The following is a 21,270-nucleotide window of genomic DNA, read 5'->3' as shown; positions in this document are numbered from 1 at the left end:
ACAAAGCAGGCTGTGGGCTACGTGTAGTGACAATGCGCAGCTGATGTCCAGCCGTGAAGAAAGGCTGTCGTGTCCCAGCTGACAAACACAGCAACAACAAAAACACTCACGCACACACAGGCACACGTCTGGCACGTACTACATGCGCGTGCTCCGAGGGTACAAGAACACGTGGAGGGGAAAAAGAAAGCTCCTGATTGGCTGACCAGTGCACGCGGCGCCGCCCACTTTCGCGTCGCCGCACAAATCAGCTGTTCTGCAGCCGACTGGCGAGAGCTCGGCGTGGGTCAGTGTGGGAGGAAGGAGGTCCACGCTGCTGCACAGAGCAGGTACGCGCAGCGGTGCGTGGTGGCAGTTTGTGGAGCGATGCGTGCTTGTAATGAATGTAAATAACTGCAATGTAAATAACTGTAGGTTGACGAGTTTTAATGGAGGCGGAAAAGCCACGATTTTGATCATATTTTAACTGTTAAATCTGAAGTGATGAATGTGACCCGGAAATCTGTATAAACAGGCGAGCCAGCCGGCGTGAAATAATATGGCTTTGTTTGCAGTTTTTAATCTTTTTTTGAGCTGATTTGTTTTCTCTGTAAAGCGCTTTGTACTTCTGTTTTTAATAAGAGCTTATTATTTTAATAATAAAGTCCCAAAATGTTAAAGCTGTAACCTCATTAATAATCCAGCAGGTGTTTTTCTAAATGCACATCCGTGCGTCAGACTGCACAGTTTGTTCCCACATGGTGACCCTGTAGATTACAGTGGGGAACAGGTCTCACAGGAATTGTGACTCGCAAAGAGCTGTGCAGTGAATAGCACACAGGAGAGCAGCTCAAAGATCAGTTTTATGAGTTATTGTGGTAGAAAAGTGAACTATGGGGTGCACAGGAAAGGCATAAGACTATAAAACTAACTTTAGCTTCCATTATGTTTATAAGAAGTTGAAAAAATTGGATTCAAGCTGCTCAGCTTGTTGATGTTTTCTGACCCTAGCTCCCTTAATTAAGAAGCTCCCTGCCCCCATTCAGCAGCAGCCTACAGCAGTGTCATTAGTCTCAACATGCAGGCCAGTCCAGCAGCAGAGCTCCTCACAGTCACAGCCTATACTACACTCATTAACCATGACCAAAAATCAAGTTTTTTAAGGATAAGTACTCAATTTCTACTCTGATATGACACAAAATAACTAATTCTGATTGTTCCTGCGCAGATTAGTGGAGGTGAATCATTGGGTTTGGTCTTTACTTCACGGCTCCTCTGAGCTGGATGTTGGTAGTGACACAAATATTTCATCTGATATCAAGAGTAGGAAGTGAAATGCTCCCTGAGGCCAGTAAGATTAAGTCAGGGCATGTGAACGGAGCGTATCACAGCCCCAAAGAAAGTATTTGTATAAAACAAGTCAGTGCGGAACCCAACTCCTGCCAGTTTAAATAGTTCACTGTGTCAGTCAGTGCAGGAAGATTAGAAACACAGTAAAGAGCTCGCTGTGACACTTGATAGGTTTGTATTGAAAGAAATGGTGCTGGTTTAGCTCACTGGGCAGAACACATGACCCATATGCCTTAAAGATCATGCAGAGGCCTGGATTTGAATTTTCCCTGAGGCCATTTATTATGCCTGCCTCCCTGTAGAGAGAATAACACAGATCCTGAGGGACAAACAGAAGACTTCAGTCAGAATAACTGCTTTGCATTTAGTTGGTTTTTGTCTTTTGATCTGACGCGGTGATTTTGTTTGAAGTATTTCTGACTCGTTGGAAGCCTGTGGAGGGAAAAGCTTTGAGGATCGGTTTTGTTGTCCTTCTGTTTCTGTTGTTTCTGGAAGTTTTCTGTCTCTTGAATAAATAAAAATAATCAGCGTAGTGTGAGCACGAGTTCTGTTTTGAAGACTAAACCGAGGCAGTGACAGATTTCTGTTTCTGTTCTCGTTTTTTTCCTGAACATAAGGGGAGGATGGGTGACACACACACACACACACACACACACACACACACCCCTGAGGCTGCTGAATGTTTCTTCTCTCTGTGAGTTAATAAATGATGCGTTTCTGCGTGAAATGGGACAGTTGTCATTGATAAAGAAACACATGGTCAGAGTACACACAGGCATATACTGTTTAACCTTGGGAGCATCTTATAATTAATTTATAACACTTGATTTTCCTTTGTTGCGACCTAAACACTCCAGAAACTCCACAGAAATATGAATCTGTCCCCTGGTCTTTGGTCCTAAACTGAACCGTTTTGTGCTGCTTTAGGTGTCGTACGACCTGAAGCCTGGATGGTTTATGTTTCACCCAAACTGCTCTTCACAAAAATAGACAATCAGAGCGCACATGCACACACATGCACAGACACACACAGTTTACGCTGGTTTCGTTCCTGTTTTTCATCTGATAAGTCTCAGTCAGTTTATATCCTCTCTCTGTTTTCACAAGAAGCCGATTCACCATCAGATTATCCAAATATATCAAAATAACAAAACGAGGACTGCAAAATACAAGAATTAGGACCAGATTTTACACATCAAGTTAAATGATTCACATTAACACTCTTTGATCTGCTGCCGGGTCTCAGTTTGAATGTTTTCGTGTGTTTTAAGTTTAAGGTTGCTTAAATTTCCCTTCCTTTATTTTCAAGTTAAATATGAACTTCCGCAGGAGGGAGGACACGGAGCGGTTTTAGTGGCTTTGGATTCAAGTCACTGTGGAGGAATGACAGTAGCTGCACAGGCTCTGACGCCCTCTAGTGGTCAACTATTGTCATTTTTAAAAAGCCTGTGAGGGGGGAAACAGCTGTTTGTGTTTCAACCTTCTGTAAAAATCAGTAAGATTAATAACTGAAGACAGTGAAGACGGACAGATCGTTTATAATGGCCTCCTCTTTTGGATCTGTATTACAAGCAGACGTAACTGAAGCAGCAAATTCATATTTTATTCTTATTTCAAATGAAGCCACATTTCACCAGACTGTCACTTTAATGATGTGTCTTTAAGTGCTTAAATTCATTGATATCAGACCACCAGGGCCTTGTCTGCTGCCCAATCCAAAGTGGCCCAGGTGGAGGGCACACAGGAGGGCAGACCCATGTGGATCTTTGGGCTGGATGGGGATCAGGCCCTGGTAATCCCATCCCAGGAAGGGTGAATGCTTCTTTTTTTTTTGGGGAGACATAGAGGTTTACTGAGTTGAGTCTGTACTCTCATCCAGGATCAGTTTGCCTTTAGAGTCCTTACCAGGGGAAATTTGCTCAGGACATATCGCTCCACATATCGCTTCAGGCCACAAACCAAGCCCTAGGGTTGTGGGAGACTTAGAGTGGGTTAACAACCTGAACCAGTTCTTTAACAGGTTTGACCAGCCACCCACCCCTCCCCCAGCCCAGTCCCCCCTGCTGTCAGCCCCACCATCTTTAATGACTGCCAACCTTTCTTCTTCTTGGGACCTCACACCTCTCAGCTCTCAGCCATCACCCACCCCCTTCACTTCTGAGGACTCCATCTCACAACCCCCATCCCCCACCTCCATCTTGTACCTCTCAACTCATCATGTGAGGAAGGAGCTACGTAAGATCAAGGTGCGAAAGGCTGCTGGTCCAGACGGCATCAGCTCCAGGCTCCTGAGGTGCTGCGCAGATCAGCTGTGTGGCATCATGGGATACATGTTCAACCTGAGCTTGAAGCTGGGGAAAGTACCACAACTGTGGAAGACCTCCTGTGTGGTACCGGTACCAAAGACCAAACATCCAAAGGATCTCAGCAGCTACAGGCCGGTAGCCCTGACATCGCATCTAATGAAGACCCTCGAGAGGCTGGTCCTCAACCATCTACGCCTCATGGTGTCGTCTTCGTTGGACCCGCTGCAGTTCGCCTACCGGCCTGGCATCGGGGTGGATGACGCCATCATCTACCTCCTGCACCGAGCTCTGACCCACCTGGAGAAGCCTGGAAGCACTGTGAGGATCATGTTCTTTGATTTCTCCAGTGCTTTTAACACCATCCAGCCAGGACTTCTGAGAGACAAGCTTAAACTGTCAGGAGTGGACCACCACATCTCCGAGTGGATACTGGACTACCTCACTGACCGCCCACAATACGTGAGGACACAGGGCTGTGTCTCTGACAGGCTGGTCTGCAGTACGGGGGCCCCACAGGGAACTGTGCTGGCACCGTTCCTCTTCACCCTCTACACTGCAGACTTCTCCATCAACTCCCCACGCTGCCATCTGCAGAAGTTCTCTGACGACTCTGCCATAGTGGGCCTCATCACAGGTGAGGATGACTCAGAGTACAGACAGTGGACTCAGGACTTTGTGGACTGGTGCCAGCGGAACCACCTCCTGATCAACGCCGCTAAAACCAAGGAGCTGGTGGTGGATTTCCGCAGGCGCAAACCCACCACACGGACACCGGTGAACATCCAGGGAGTGGACATTGAGATAGTGGACTCTTATAAGTACCTGGGTGTTCACCTAAACAATAAACTGGACTGGAATCATAACACTGATGCGCTCTACAGGAAGGGTCAGAGCAGACTCTACCTGCTGAGAAGGCTGAGGTCTTTTGGAGTGCAGGGGACACTCCTGAAGACCTTCTATGACTCTGTGGTGGCATCAGCCATCTTCTATGCAGCAGTATGTTGGAGCAGCAGCTTGTCTACAGCTGAGAGGAAGAGGATAGACAAGCTCATCAGGAAAGCCAGCTCTGTCCTAGGATGTCCTCTCGACTCAGTGCAGGTGGTGGGAGACAGAAGGACTCTGACCAAAATAACATCACTGATGGACAAAGTCTCCCATCCCATGCATGAAACTGTTGCTGAGCTGGAGAGCTCCTTCAGTGACAGACTGCTGCATCCTAAATGCACAAAGGAGCGTTACCGCAGATCCTTCCTCCCAGCAGCTGTAAGACTTTATAACCATCACTGCTCCCAACAAAAACCACAATAGCCTACACAATGTAGGATAATATATAATATACTGTAAATAGTCCGGCCTGTCAAGGTTCAACACACAGGCACATCATGTACATTGTATATAGTGTTATTATTAGTAGTATAAAGGTTAATATTGTTTGTTGATTTTATATATATTCTTTTCTTAATAGTGTGAATTATTATATCTTTATTTATATTTATAATAACTGCGGCTGCTGTTACACCCAAATTTCCCCTCTGTGGGACAATAAAGGCTGTTTCTTCTTCTTCTTCTTCTTCTTCTATGAATTAAAATCCACTGAAATTGGAAAATTGTGTGAGGAGCTCAGTCATTCGGGAATATAGCTGCTACTGTTCCACACTGAAAGGAGCCAATTGAGGTGGTTTGGGTACCTGACAAGGATGCCTCATGGGCTCCTCATAGGTGAGGCATGTCCTACCCGGAAAAGGGCCCAGGGCAGACCCAGGACATGGTGAAAAGATTATGCTGGTTTGGGAATACCTTGGTGTCCCTGCAGGATAAGCTGGCTGGGAAGAGGAAGGTCTGGGCATCTCTGCTTTGACTGCTGCCGCCCAGAAAAATGGCAGAAAAGTGACAGATGGGTTTAAATCGGTTTTCTGCACAGACTGCAGATTATAAAGGACAGGAAGTGTTTGACATGCACAAAACAAAGTTACACAAATACATCTATAGGTTTAAAATCAGGTGGGAATTCAGGGAACACAAATTTAAAGGATATATTAAAAGATAAAACTGTTTTTGGATCATCTGAACGTTGCACGGTGCTAACACAGAGAGACAGATGCAAAACATCCTCAGGAAATTTATTTATGCGGTCTTGATGAGTCATGCCTCATTATCATGTCTGATTATGCTGCCAGCTTCAGTTTATCAGTTTGATCTTTCAGATTTGACATTTTCCAGTCATTCATGTTTTGTTTGGATTGACTGCAACAAAGTTTTTTAATGCAGCTGCTGTATTTGCGACTCATCATAGACTCTGTGTAACTGTCTAAATCTAATTAAACTCCTTATAAACGTATCCACTGTCCTCAAACACTGGACATACCTGCCGAACTTCCTTCGCGGAGCTCCTGTAATTATGTGGAAATGTTTGTAACGTACTGAATGACTTTGATGCGGTTCTGAGAAAATGTGATATTTTAGCTTTAAATATTTGTTATATAGTGGCAGCAATAAAAAAATCACCAACCATCACTTTAGTGTAAAAGTTAGGATGGATTACATTTATTTGAATACTTCTCCTTTCTTGGAGTGCCGTCATCAAGTCTGTCACTGTTTTAAAAGCACAAAGAAAATAAATCTTATATAAAATTTAATACACGTGAAACACCAAATGAGCCACCAATTTTCCCCTCTTGAGATGAGAAAAAGAGTAATTTCTCCATAGTCATGTTCATTATGGTTTCATCAGCAAAATAAGCTTTAAATTCATCACAGATGCGGTCCGAGAATTAGTCTGAGATAATTACATAGACTACTGAACTCTCCGCTGAGCACTGACACCGCCTTCATCTGTGTGTATCCGAATGACAAAAAGCCTAAAATAGATTTTATTATTTCATCAGTCTGCTCTCCTGTTCTCTGTCCACTCTGCATCACTCTTCTTCTTTTCCTCCTCTTCTTCTTGCATCCTCTTCTCCTGCTCTTTCTCCAGCTCCTCCCGTTCCTTGGCGTCGGCCTCCTTTAGTTTCTCCTCCACGTCCTTGGGGATTTCCACCTCCATCAGGTTCTCCATCCCCTCCTCTGGCTCGTCTCCTATCAGCACCTGGAGGAGACGGACATGGCATAAAAGCACTATTACATTTCTACTGATTCTTAGTTATTCTGAGGGGTTCGACAAAACCTAAAACTCCAGTTGGAGATAAGCATCATCGTGATGATGGTGGTTATCAGCTTTCTTTGTTAAGCTGGGCTTTCTGCTCCAGGGTCTGAGCGCGCTCACATAAAAGGGAGTTTCATGCATCACGTGACTCTTCCACATGAAAAAATCCATATGAGTCCAACCTACTCCAATCAGAGACGTTATCAGACAGTGATCGAAAATCTATAAAAAACATAACAGTAAAAAGCAAAACTGTTGCAAATAAAACGTCTGCAGAAAATCTGGCGATTTAGCCCACAGAGCTCTTAGTGCTGCTACAGCTGCACATTAGAGCTCTGAGCTCTTTAAACTGGATACATTTACTGTCCCTCAGCCCAATAAAGGCACTTTCCTGTTTGTGCTTCATTCAGTGGTTTTCAGCACGGTACGGCTTAACAAGCTGCACATATAAAACATATTCACCCAGCAGAGAATCTATATTGTGCTAAAAATGTGCTTTAAATAAAAGAATCAGTGAAAATGTGGCGCTTCCTGCGATTTTAAACCGAAACTCGGATCATAACCTGCTCCCGACCGGGTTATGTGTTCAGCCAGAGTTGCCACGGTGACTTAGCCAGGTAAAACGAGAGAACACAGGAAACTCAACAGCTCGCAAAGCCATTAATCTCGCCTCGTCGTAGACCCCTCAGGCGTTAAGTTTTCCAGATTGGACTACACAAACTTCAGGATCTTTCCTACCTGGACCAGTTTCTCGCAGGCTGCCGTGACGTGGACGTCCTTTTCCCAGCGGTGGAACTCTCTCATGATCGGATAAACGTTCTTCTCTTTCAGCGTCTGCCGGCCGGCTTTAGTCGCAGTCAGCTACACAAAGAGACAAACAGTGAGGAGCTCAACATAAAGACACGATTACTTACTCTCCATATGTGTGTGTGTGTTTTTCTGAATGTGTGTGTTGTACCAGTAAGAGCGTTTCCAGGAGCATCTTTCGAATGTCGGGGTCTCCCTCCCTCTTCTTGTCCTCGGGGAGGTACTGCAGGTCGACCGGCAGGCCTGGACATTAAATCGGGTTGTGTTAGAGTCTCAACCAGCAGTAACTGGATTTGGATCCTTTAATAAAATAATAATGTGTTTGTATGCTACTGTCTGTGGCTCTCTGTCCACCTGTTCCTCGTGAAGACTTTAATCAGAGGTGTCAAACCATCACGACCACCTGACTGACGCGGGGATTATATGCAGTGTGAATGCAGAAAGTTGCAGACACCACGGTAAGTAGTTGTGCTGTGTTTTGTCCACTTGAAGTCCATCTGAAGGGCGCAGGATGCTTTGTAGAGTCATGTCTCTCAGACGAGCCGCCACAAAAAAAAAAAATAGACACACAAATGTCCACCGTCCCAAGTGGATCCTAACATAGTCACATATGTGGAAACTATAAATCTCATGTAACACATTGTTGGTCTTTTGCCTTTCACGTCCTCCCCATCTCTCCTAAAAAACAAGGGCTCTCTGTTATTGCCGCCTTGGCTCTGGGTTATTCTGCCATCCCACAGGTCCTGTCCAACACTTCACAATCATAAATCAGTTCTAAACAGACATTTTCAGTTCCTTTTAGTCAAGTCTGAGAAGCCTTATGGTTTTTGTCAAGTCCTCAGAGAACCTCAACTTTTCCCCAGAAGCTACAGATGACAACTGTTCCAGCTTACGGAGCGACATATTTAGAGGAATGTGGATGTTTGCTTTTTGCAAGGCGACAGTGATTTATTTTGTTTTTTAGAGGGATGTGTGCCCAAAATGACCTCTGAAGCTACCCTGTGGTATTTTGCACCAGTGTGTTAGCAGCAGATCCTCTAAGTGTTGAGTTGCAGCAGAGTTGCTCTAACCCAGTAACCAGGTTATGACAGTACCAGCATGCCTCAGGCCTTTATATGTGAGTGAGTGGTTTTAATATTTTGGCTATTAATTTAATAAAACACCTCATCACAGTAGTTTCTAACACACGTCACTCAAACAAGGCAAAGTACTGTGTTTTTGGGAGGGACTATTTTCAGTGGCGGATGAATATAATCTCACCTTCATTTTCTTCCTCTGTCAGCTCCTCTGGACCAGCCAGCGGCAGCAGGAGGAAGGGCAGGATGTCCACGGCGTCACTCAGCAGCCACTCGTGATGAGCTGCACAGAGTGAGCAGAGGTTTGAGGACCGATGAATGTGGTGGTGACATCGCGGAGGTTAAACTAACAATAAACCCTGAATCAAAACAAGGATCTGCGGTCTGGGCTCCCATTAACCCTAACTATGATTCTGGCCTAAATGTAAATAGTGTGTGTGTGTGTCTCACCGTAGTCAAAGCAACAGTTGCGCAGGGTGCCTATGACTCCGCCCCTCCTCACCACAGATGCCTCATACTGGGTGAAGGGCAGTAACCGCTGGACTACACACCTGAAACACACACAAACATCATCAGTGCACACTGCAGGCTCAAAGAATGGCAGTGTGTAATAATCTGAATTCACAGTGAATATTAGGCATGTGATGGTAAATGCATTTATCTTATTTATTTTAGGAGGTTTAGATTGGGAAGCAGCTTTCCTGGATTTATTAAATCTATCCCCCTCATTTCCTAACCATCCAGTTATAAAACTGACAGACAGAAGCTCAAGATGTCTGAAATGGTACTGCAGCAAATCAAAAGATACCCATCAGCATGGGTTACACGTTGGGTGGAACAGTGGGTGAGGCCTCTGTCAGCAGAGAGGCTGTAAAACTGACAATGATTCAGATCTCATGATGTGGATTATCAACAGTGCTTCCTGCTGCAAAATACAGTGAAAGACTCCCAAATTTCTGCCCTCCTTTGGGATCTCTGAACACTGCAGAGTGTTTCAGTGGGGCAGAGTGGGTGCTTTGGCAAGTCAGTTCTGAGTGTCAGTTCAAAGTGCTTTAAAAAGCAAAGGGGGGACCTAAGTAAAAGTAACTGAAAAGAAAGAGGCGAAAAGAAAGCTGTTCCTTAATGGCATAAATCTGCCTGCTTCCTGACCTGTGAGACCTTCTAAAGACCAATCCCCCGAGAGCGTGAGGACTGTGTGGGTACATATGGTGCCTGACAGGATCAGTTAAGTAGCTCCGTCAGTGCTTTGTCATTTCATGTTTTCCACAGCAGTACTTGACTGAACAAGAAGCCAATGATGAGAGGCAAGCACAGAAGGACTGTGATGACCCATGAGGCATTAAAAATTTCAAAAACAAGCTCTCCCTTCCTCTCATTTCTTAGTTTGTACATCCTCTATTCCTTTCCTCGCCTCCTATTCGGGATTAGTCACCTCCACTTAATATATGTTAAATATTAAACATGCAGCTTTGTATCATATGTCCGCGTTTTTGTGACAGCATATCACTATGCTGAAACTTTAATTAAAAAAAAAAAAAAAAAAGACCTTGTGAACAAAGAAGGAACACTTATTTGTCGTTTCCCGTTTTTCCTGCTTGTATTTTCCAGCCGTGTCAGGTGAAAACACTGCGGACGATACACCAGCTTTAGCCCCTTTGGGCTCACGCCTCAAGTTGTAACTTAGTAACCGAGGCGTCCTTCAAGACGGTGCAGTGTGAGCGATTTCTGCATCACAGGCAGGAGGACGGAAGGAAAGAGGAGACGAAGGGAGAAAAGAGGGAAATGAGAAGATCCTCTGACACCACAGAGAAAAGTCAGTAATGTTTTCCAAAGGGTCATTTTTCACTGACCTAAAACATCCTCAAACAAAAGGCCAACATACACAGAAAATGCCCCCCCTCCACACACACACACACACACACACACACACACACACACACACACACACACACACACACACACACACACACACACACACACACACACACACACACACACACACACACACACAGTGTAATCAGTCACCTGTCCTTGTCCATCAAGTAGTTTCTGGCCTCTGGCAGCTGTGTCAGGTTGGACAGCAGAGGACCCAGGTAGTGGAGTTTAGCCTTCTTATTGTAACCTTCGGTACAGAAGATCTGAACCAGCTGCGCCAGACCGACCTCCTCCTGCAGCTCCTGAAACAGAAACGGTTCATCTTTCATCATCCATGAGGTGGCGCTTAACTTGACACCTTTTCTATAGTCGCAGGTAAAGGTACAAAGCAATGAGTCAGTCAGTCCTTAAATGAACATGTTGATCTGTCACTGTGCTGCAGCTGCTTCGCAAAAAACGAGTTCAGAGTATGAAAAAAGTCGAGACGGGACAAAACCAGGTGCTCTCGACTGAACCCACCTTGAATACAGTCTTGCAGGTCTTCTCATGTCGGGTCAGGTTTGACAGGATGGTACAGATCTGATCGGAGAACGGGTACTCCGGATCCAGAAGGTTCTTAAACAACACAGGAAGAACTTTCACATCTTTCACCAAAACCTGAAGGACACACAACAAACAGCAAACACACAGTTACATGTTTGTTTTCAATCAACTGAACACACCAAGTAACTATTCAGAAAAGTCAGAGCCCGTTACCTGATGAAGAGTCTCGTCGGCTGAGAGGTTAATAAAGATGTGGTAACAGTCTTTTACTATGGCAATGGAAGGGTCAGAGGTCAGGACAAACAGGGCAACAATTAGGTCAGGTTTAGACTGGAGGAAGCGGCAGCCATCCCTGAAATCAGACAAAGAAGTAAATAAAACTAAAAGAGGAATTATTTACTTACACTGGAGAGATGATCAGGACTAAGTGTGATCTGGTTCAGGACCAAAAAAATCCTCCCACCTGTGTCCCGACAGTCCCAGGATGTACTCGGTGGCCCGACCTTTGACATCTGGACGCGTGCTGGGGGTCAGGAAGGAGAGCAGCTCTGCAGACTCAGAATCACTCAGCATCTTCAAACGTTGTCTGATCAACAGAAACAAAACCTCAACCATCTGTCAGCTCTCACATACAGATCTGCCCACCTCTGAGGCTCAGTTTACCGTCATGTTACATAAAAAGAGCATCAAATCATGATATCACAGAAACTTTAAAGAGTAAAACATTTAATAATGCCCAGCATAACTGATTACTCAACTAAGTGGTGCATCCCTACACCTAAGAAGCTACGATTCCAATTCTGGGAAAAGTTGGGACACTGTGTAAAATGTAAATAACAGCAGTCTGGAAAAGTGGTACTAAAAGAGCTGGAAGAAGATTTTGTAATAATTAGGTTAACTGGCAAGAGGTCAGTGACAATGATATAAAATAAACATCTTAGAGAGGCAGAGTCTCTCCAATCTGCAAAAAAATGCATCTACAAATTGCTGAACAACTTTAAAATAATGTTTCTCAACATTAAATTGCCAAGACTTTTAAATACTTCATCTACAGTGCATAAAGTCATCAGAAGGTTCAGAAAATCTGAAGAAATCTGCACACAAGGGACAAGGCCAAAAATCAATACTGGATGGATGCTCGTGATCTTCGGGCCCTCAGGCGGTCCTCCGGATTAACTGGAGCATTCATGCCTATGGAACTGGCAGCTTGCAGATCTGGAAGGGCTCCATCAATGCTGAAAGGTGTATGCAGGTTTTAGAGCAACATGTGATCCCATCCAGACGATGCTTTTTCAGGGAAGGCCTTTAGCAAGTCAATGCTAAACCGCATGCTGCATCTATTACAGCAGCATGGGTTCGTGGTAGAAGAGTTCAGGTGGTGAACTGGCCTGCTTGCAGTCCAGAGGTTTCACCAGTGGAAACATCTGGCACATCATGAAACCCAAAATACAGCAAAGCAGACCCGGGACTGCTGAGCATCTGGAATCTTCTATCAGACAGGAATGGGAAGACATTCCTCTCCCAAAGGTCCAGCAGCTGCTCTCCTCAGTTCCCAGATGTTTACAGACTGTTGTTAAAAGGAGAGGGGATGCTGCACAGCTGGAAACCTTTGGGAAAACTTTATTAAGACAAATTTAAAATGAGGTAATACGTTTCTTTAAATCATACATTTTCTTAGTTTAAAGAGTTTGTTTCCTATGTTCTATTGTGAATAAAATATGGGTTTATGGGATTTGCAAATTATTGCACCCTGTTTTTATTTACATTCTTTTTTGTAAATCGGGATAATTTCTTAGCAATAAGACACATTTTAAGTAGGACAACACTTAACTCTCATTTCAGAAAGTCCACTGTGTTTTGTAAATAAACACGGGGTTGACTTCCGGCACACATTGGTGGTGATTTTCTAAACGTAAACAGCCGATCGCTGTCATAAAACCACAAAGGTTCATCTGCTGTTATTTTAACACAATATTAAATGAATAAAACGTAGACTGTGTGCGTTTATGTCCTCACAGCCTCCTGTAGGCTGTTAGTTTTGTTTGTTTGTTTTTTACCGTGAGATCTTCAGAGGCAGTTTAATGCGAAGCTGGACACACACAGTGTTGTCCACAGCAGTAAAAGTTACATTCAAATCTGCTCCTCTTTTCCACACAGGAGCCTTTAGCACAGGCTCGTCAGACGCTGTGAAGGCTGAACGCGTCTGCTTCCTCTTAAAAATCTAATCTTACCTTTAACTCTCTATAGAGGCGGCTTTCATGTCGCTTTTATTCTCCTTTTTGCTCCTCTTCTAGCTGCAGTCCTCAAACATCAGCCATCATGTGTCATAAACACACAGCTCGGAAACACGTGGACGCCACAGGCCACCTTTCTTCTTCAGCAGCTTCAAATCTTCCTGATGAGTTTTTGCGCCCTCTGGTGGTCACTGTACGAGCTCCCGCAAATTTGACCTCACTCGCTTCCTGCAGGAGCTGTTTCTGCCCGCATATCTGTACCCATCCATCCATCCATCCATCCGTCCATCCGTCCATCCGTCCATGGATGGGTGGGCTGAAGCCTATTCCACCTGTTACAGGGCCAGTGGTAGGGTGCACCCCAGACAGCCTGTCGCAGGGCTAACACTATCTTTGTTCAGTGCTTAATAATTTCTCACAGAACATATGATGCTTCACAAGTGTCATGAAATCGTAATAAAGCATTTTTTTATTAATAAAGTTGACAAACTAATGACGCCAACAGGTGCAAAAGTTGAGGTCTAATTTAATGTGACTGAGTCTAGGGGTCCTCCCCTTAATACAATTACACACAGTATACTCTAAATATACAGCATTTTCTTCCTGCACAACCATTACCTTTTTCACTATCAGCTAATATTTTTTTTTTTTAAATCGCAGGATTTTAACCATTTAAATATGACGCGAGACAGTGCAGGACCCTCTGTTGGTTTAAATAATTATTTATAAATACTTGAAGTACAAATGCTCACCAGCTCTTCTGTCCTGTGTGTAAAGAAGGAAGGAAAACAGTAAATCGACACCAAAGCCACTCATGTGGCCCTTCATTTCTAGTATAAATCATAGCCATGGGTTACACTTTGGGGCTTGCACTGGTAAAATGTCAAAAGGTCAGATGATGCAAATTAGCCATGGGATGTAACAACTTTTTTGCATTTATTAAGAATAAAATTTGTTAGCCGGCAGTGTAATAAAATTATGTTTTGATTGTGAACTGTTCAGCAGGGTTGAGATTCATCGATGCTGCTGGCCACTACATGCTGTCTGCTTCACGCCTTTGGCTCTTTCTCCAGCTGAAGGAGGAAACTGGCTCCAGCCAAGCTATCAGTTGGAGTGATGATGGACTGATGGCCGTCCTGATCAAGATCCAGTTTTACCACTTTGCCAGCATCGAAGCACCTCAAACATCACATTTCCCCACCGTGTGTGGCAGGTGGCCTCAAACCCTCCTGCTGCATCTTCTGTTTGTTCAGCATCAAGATTTTTTTTTTTATCCAAACAACTTAAATTTAGTTATCTATCAATAATACCTTTTTCCAGTCTTCCTCTGTTCTTTTGCCACATCGTGAACTTTCTCTTTATTCAGCCACTTTAAGGTTTGCAAGGTCTAAGTAATGAGGCGCTGTCTCTAATTTATGCATTTTTCCTTAAAGACCAAAGAGCAGTGCAGACAGGTTCCTTTGATTTACAGCATCGTTTCTTTATTGTGTGGAAAACCTAAATTGCATTGTTGAAATTGCATTTCTTTTCTTACATCTCAGGGATTCAATGTGTAGTTAAAGTGTTGGGGACACCCTCTTCAACTTCTGTGTCAGGATTTGGTCCAAACTTGAAGGGAAATTCTTGGAAAACATCATTTGATTTGGTTACTTGGAGCTGCTCTTGGTCCCGGGAAGCTTTGTGAATGCTGGACTCGATGTATCGGGCCTCCCTCTTTGTATTCTGCTCAGAACCAGTTTGGGCTGTTCTGTGAAAGGGAGCTGTACACTTATTAACTGTTTTGTTGATTTTCTGTATGAATTAGCCTTCATTTATTAAATTTCCAATGACCTTAAGAACACTGTGAGGCTGATTCAAGACTTTGGTGCCGTCTCCCCAGTAAAACAGATCGACTCTCAGACTTCCTGGAAAGATAAAGTTAAAAATATATTTTTTTTTAGAGCGAGCATGCTCTGATGAGTTCAAAAGAAAGATTGATTTGTCCATCTTCAGATTATAATCAAGCCCACACTGGTTCCAGACACAGCCTATGAAATTTATCACTTCTTTAGATCATCTTTGGACTCTCTGATGAGCCCTCACAGATGCAACAGTTGCTCAAAGGCCACACGTTCCATCAATAATCCTGAATTTCACTTGCAGCGCTTCATGTGATTTTCTTTGTGAGAACAGGAACGTTTCTGTGACGTCGAGGGAGCAGGACAGATTCCAGTCAGCACGTTAAACACGTTCAACCTTCCAAACTATTTTATTGATATATTGGAGAAAAATAAAAGAACACATACAAGACATTCACATAGTTCAGACCCATCAGCAAGAGCTACCAGTCGCTCCAGATGTTGCATTGAAAGGCTTATATTCCAGATAAATGTTAATGAGCTTTACCTGCACTACAGAACAGTGACAACCTTCTGACTAAAGACGCGGTCTGACCCATCGCACAACCATCAGTGGATCTAATGCTTAAAGTTTTCTTCTTTTAAAAGAGCTGCTTCAGCATTTCACACCAGCATGTTGGTGGGAAAACAAAGCTGAGCAGTCCTGGTGCGATTGCGTCTGCAGCGTTACAGAGAAGTGTTTCTACATGCAGACTCAAGGCGGCTGGGGGGAGGGGGGGGGGCAGCCCCAGGCTCTTCCATACAATTAAGGTCAGACGCTGCAAAGGCTCAAGACTGTTCTCTGAGGAACGTTTCCAACGCTGAAACATTTGATTTTTCTCAACACACACATTTCATGTCACGCAGGTTTCGGCACAACTTCAATACCACTGCAAAACAAAGACTAAAAACTCTAAAGCATTTCACCAAATGTCTGTAGATTGGAAAGAGTGAAGAGCAGAAAGAGGTCCGGAGCAGCCTCAGTCTGAATTGTAAACAGATAAAAGTATTTATATCGTGAAGTCCACCATGTGCTGGAGTACATGCAGCCTGCCTGGAGCCACGAACAAAGCCCACTCCAGGACAGGGGAGGATTGTATGAAGCATTTTGGTGACCTTCTTGCTGGTAATTCAGGGATGTCATGATATCATAGTACTACTGAATCTTTAGGTGCTGACGAGAGAACGGAGAAAGGCACTGTGGTGTCTGATTGGCAGTCAGAGATCAGCTGACAGCCTCTCTGTTGGCTCAAGGCGGGGCAAGTCCATCAATCGTTTTCACGGTCATCGTCGTCATCCTCCTCTTCACTCAGCCTTGTCTTTCCTCTTGCCCGTGAACGGCACTTTACTGGCTACCGTCGAGCCGACGGTGGAGACGCCGCCGGCCACGGCAGAGACGCCGCCCTTCACCAACCCCACCCCCATCGAGGGCACTGTGGTCACAGCAGACTTTGTGATCTCCAGGCTTTTGCCTCCAACCCAGGCCACTCCACCCACAGCGGCCCCAACAACGCCCTTGGTGACATTGAAGAGGCCGCCAGTCACCCGCCACATCATGCCAGGAGGAGCCGCCGCGTGGTCTTTACCAGAATCTGAAAATAATCACACACACACACAGCATCAACATACACACTGGGCCCCCAGTATCACACATGAAGTGTTAACTACACCAGCAGCACTGCGGGACTGACTCAGGTGTGCTTTCTGTGTTCAAACAGAGGCCGTGTTACTGTCGCACAAATCCTAACAGCAGCTATTTCACCAACATGCACCTTGGATACATGTTGGTGCGTCACAGAAAAGCCAATAATATGGCAGAAAAGTCATGAAATAAAATAAACCAGCCTTAAAAACTATTTTTAATTATCATTGATAACTATCATTGTTAACTAGCACAGTGCAGCACTCAGGCTGACGAAAAGGGAAATTTTCATAAAGCAAAACACTAAACCTGAAATATTTGACTTGAGGATTACAAATAAACTCCAATTAGGATGCTGCCTATTAACTAAACTAATAGCTAATAGATATTAGCTAAGCTAAAAGGCAGCATCAGTATGTAGGATATAGACATAAAGGCGGTGTGGAATTTTTGATGATTTTGACATTTTTCTTAAATTAAAGTCATAATCTGGTGACAATTTCATCACCTTCAGTAGAATCACTGCATTTGTAAAAGTGGAGGAAACACTAGAGAGAAAAAAATCATTGTTTACAAAAGCAGAGTAGAGGATGACTAAAGCTCGGCCAGCAGCTCAGAGTCGCTGCTCTTAAAGGTCCTTTTTGCAATTTCTATCTGCAAGTTTAGTTAAAACTTTCCCCACAAGGGGGCAGCATCTTACCGGGAAGGGTTTTAGATGTGTGACGCTTTTTTAAAAACCTTTTGATAACTTTATTTTTATTAGTTTTACCCTCATTTCCTCAGAGATTTCACCTTTTGCCAGGCTTCTATTGTAAATACGCATGTTTTCTTAATGACTTACCTGGTTAAACACAGGTAACGTTAACATCCTGCACCACCCGGTGGTACAAACTGGTATTACATGAATGCAACAGCCTGACTTTAAAAACAGAAGTTTTTCAGATATTTGGTCAAATTTAAACAAACAAGTTAAATACTTCATGACTTTAAATAAAACTTTAACAATCATAATTGTCTGGGGAAAATATTTTGCTAATCAGTCCCGTAGATGTTTACCAACTTCACTAATTACACAGTTGTGTTGTTCTGGCCACAATGACCCTCTCCAGTGGCGCTGTGCCACTGGTACGGTTAAAAAACTGTCAGCTAAGATGAACATTTATTATTATTATTATTAACATTACTGCTGCTTTAAAAGAGCACCTCTGGGACTTCTTAACAACCCCTTGTGCTTCATCCATTAACAACTGTGATGCTGAGTGAGCTGCAGTAGGCAACTAAACTGGTGCAAAGTGTCTCAGTGTCAGGACACAAATAGCAGACTGGAGCTGCAGTCACTCTTACACAAACAAGCCTATTTCCCCTGATGAACCAACAGTTTCTGAAATAGCAGCAGGCAACATGTAGGCACAGATTGCACCATATTCCCCTGATGATATTCCAGCGTTCCAGCCCCGGGAGCTCGGCGCTTACCCTCTGCGGACTGGCTGTCGGTGGATTCAGCTTCGTCCGAGGCCACGCTGGTCCCAGGCTGGGGCTCCACATTAACACTGTTTACATTCTGGAAAACACAAGAAAAAGCCAGGCTGTCTTTACTCTGGGCTTTGTTGTACTCCTCTGCTTTAAATACCTAAACGTCTGGATCAGGCCGAACCTTCCAGATCCTCTGCTCGAGCAGCTTCGCATGAGTCACAGATCCAAATAATCCTCATGTATCTTAAACTGGGCCTCTTCTGATTGAAGCAAGCAAACTCTCCTCTGATTGGCTATGTTTGGCCTCACAGGGATAAAGATGGACTCTCTGAATTTTAAATAAATCAGTTTACTGGTCATATTTTGGCTTAAGAACGCTGTTCTCGCTGATAACTAACCACTGGATAAAAATATCCTTACATTTTATTTAGACATCACAAGCCCACAACAACAGTCACCTTGAGGCACATTATATTTAAAGCAAAGACCCAAATAACAATTAATCCCCTAAGAACAAGCAGCTGGAGACAGTGGGGTGGAAAAAAAAAAAAAAAAAAAAGGCCCTTTAACAGGAAGAAACCTTCACTACCTGTCAGGATCGGCTGAGGTGAGGGGAAATCCAGCTCTTCAATACACCTGAGGGTACTGCTGTCCAATTACATTATCCACATCGTAAGGATCAAGTTTGTTTTTGTTGGGATCTTGACCCATGTTAAAAACTCGAGCCGTCTGGGTATGCTGGCCTTTGCCTTCCATCTTTATGTCCACACACTTTAGCTGGAATTCTAAATCAGTGGACAATCTATTTAATATTTAGGAATTTGGGGTTTTGTTTGGGAAATAAAAATGGATTCTGCAGAAGAAAACATTCCCAAATGTTTCCTAGAGGAAGGAATTATTTTGGCTCGGGCACTCTGGGTTTTTCCTGCCTTGTCATTTTGTGGGGGGTGACTACGCAGTGACTGTTACCCTATTTTAGAGAATTCTGTGCAGATTTACAGAGTGTAAAAACTGAATCTATTTTATGTTTGAATAAAGAAAACCTGGATTATGGAAACTGATGATTATAATTATGATGATTTTCCTTTGGGATAAGGCCAAATCGCCTCTTGGGGGGTGGGGGGTGCTTCAGTCTGAAGCGGTGAAGCAAGTTTAGGGGAAAAAAAAAAAAAAATCCCTTTTTAATTATGTCCTAAATGTAAAACAGCCTGGAAACCTCACTCACTCTTGTTATGAAATATTCTGACACCATGTCTCACAGGAATTCAGCCACACTGCGGATGTTCGTGCTGAATCCTCAGACTTATTTTTCTGCTTATCAAATACAGATTCAGTTTGTAATAAAAATAAAAAGATTCTGCGCATTCTCGGCTGAATAACAAATAAAACGGTGCCGAGCCAGCTCGTCTCAGAGTCCTGCTCCAACATGTAATTATCTGCCACACTCAGCTCTCTCTCTCTCTCTGAAACTCATGCTATGGAGTGCTGGCATCTATTTATGTGTGCACAGTTTTTTTTTTATTATTCTTAAATGTACTCCCATCATTTTGCCTGTGTCCCTTCGTCTTCTGCTGGTGAAATAATCATACAAGCGTGTGTTTTATGTAAGAGAAACACTTAAACAGTGACACCAGCACCGGCCAGGAGCACTTAATCCAGCTGTAAGTGGACATGCGTCACTGTGGTGTTAACTTCTTCTGCACAGTGGTGAATATTGCGTCTAAACCAGAACTCTTTCATAATAAAATTATACTTCACTCCACCCCCAACTTTTTATTTTTTTTACTCTCTTGTGCGCCACAGTGTCTCTTTAAAGTCAATGCTCCCATGTTAATCTGCCTTTCTGATGAATGTGGCCACTGTTTGGTCAACAAAACCAATTCCAGTGTGTTTTTTTTTCTTCCTTTCTTTAATTTGACATGTGGCACTAGTGGAACAGAGTTTAGTAACGTTTGCAGGAAGCTGTGACGCCTCCTTTTAAGAGAAAAATGACACGTTTCTCCTGTAAGACGGGCTGCAGAAGATAAAACATCTTATTAATATTTAAGTTCCACATCATCACTGACCGAGCTCGCTACCTAAACAACCAACTTGCATCCGGTTAAGCTGCTCAACTCAAACGTATTTTGTTAAATTACCTCCACCCCACCCCCCCTCCTCAAAAAAAGAAAAAACAAAACAAAAAACCCACATTTGAACATTAATAAGGATACTGGTGAGTTCTTACCTTCACCATTGTTCCCAGTGCTTCTCCACGAACACACCTGACAGAGAAACTTGAGACTGGAGCAGCTTCTGTTGCCTCTCTGATGTTTTTTTGTTTTTTTTTTTAATTCAGTGAGTTTTTCTCTGTGTGCGTGAAAGCTGCTGCCCTCACTGTTAATGCTCTCTTCTTTTTCTTCCTCTCTCTTCCTCCTCTGGCTCTTCACGCTTTCATCAGCGTGCAGCTTTCCGAGCTCTCCTGGCGCACACAGTCACAGGTAGGACAGCACAGCTCTCTTTTCACCCTGCTGGTTCTGCCGACGTGGCGCCTTCACCTCAAACACAGTCAAACCGCGAACGACACGCCGCTGGACCTCCCTTACAGACCTTCAAAATAAAAGCCTGCAATTCTTTTATAGGCGGAGTAGGATAAAATGTTGCCAAAGGTATCCGTCGTCTGCCTCCACGCGCAACTTGAGGGACATCCCATCCTTCATCTGTAGGGTTTAATATGATGTCGGCCTACTCTTTGCAACTATAACAGCTTCAACTCTTCTGGGACGGCTTTCCACAGGTTTAGGAGTGTTTATGGGAATTTTTAAACATTCTTCCAGAAGCACATTTGTGAGGTCAGACACTGATGTTGGAGAGAAGTTCACAGTCGCTGCTCTAATCCATCCCAAAGGTGTTCTGTCAGGTTGAGGTCAGGACTTTGTACAAGCCAGTCAAGTTATCCATCCTTCCATCCATCCATCCATTTTCTT

The 21,270-nt window shown here is 43.8% G+C and overlaps 2 protein-coding genes across 2 annotated transcripts; both read right to left on the bottom strand.

Annotated features, from left to right (window-relative positions):
- Nucleotides 1–6,306: 6,306 nt before the first annotated feature.
- Nucleotides 6,307–13,453, bottom strand: hgh1 (HGH1 homolog (S. cerevisiae)). The gene is made up of 10 exons (XM_030729646.1): nt 13,310–13,453; nt 11,542–11,664; nt 11,292–11,430; nt 11,055–11,192; nt 10,686–10,837; nt 9,111–9,211; nt 8,845–8,943; nt 7,736–7,827; nt 7,516–7,638; nt 6,307–6,720 (listed from the first exon to the last, which is right to left on the bottom strand). Exons 2-10 carry the CDS (start codon nt 11,649–11,651, stop codon nt 6,517–6,519), a joined length of 1,158 nt encoding a protein of 385 aa, XP_030585506.1. The 5' UTR covers nt 11,652–11,664; nt 13,310–13,453; the 3' UTR covers nt 6,307–6,516.
- Nucleotides 13,454–15,544: 2,091 nt separating this feature from the next.
- On the bottom strand, nt 15,545–20,845 carry LOC115779742 (transmembrane protein 263). The gene is made up of 3 exons (XM_030728517.1): nt 20,532–20,845; nt 18,305–18,392; nt 15,545–16,781 (listed from the first exon to the last, which is right to left on the bottom strand). The coding sequence occupies exons 1-3, from the start codon at nt 20,538–20,540 to the stop codon at nt 16,495–16,497; spliced, it is 384 nt and encodes a 127-aa protein (XP_030584377.1). The 5' UTR covers nt 20,541–20,845; the 3' UTR covers nt 15,545–16,494.
- Between the last annotated feature and the right edge of the window lie 425 nt (nt 20,846–21,270).

Source organism: Archocentrus centrarchus, chromosome 5 (genome assembly GCF_007364275.1).
Source record: "Archocentrus centrarchus isolate MPI-CPG fArcCen1 chromosome 5, fArcCen1, whole genome shotgun sequence".
NCBI classification, from domain to species: Eukaryota; Metazoa; Chordata; class Actinopteri; order Cichliformes; family Cichlidae; genus Archocentrus; species Archocentrus centrarchus.
This window is presented reverse-complemented; position numbering and strand designations above follow the sequence as displayed.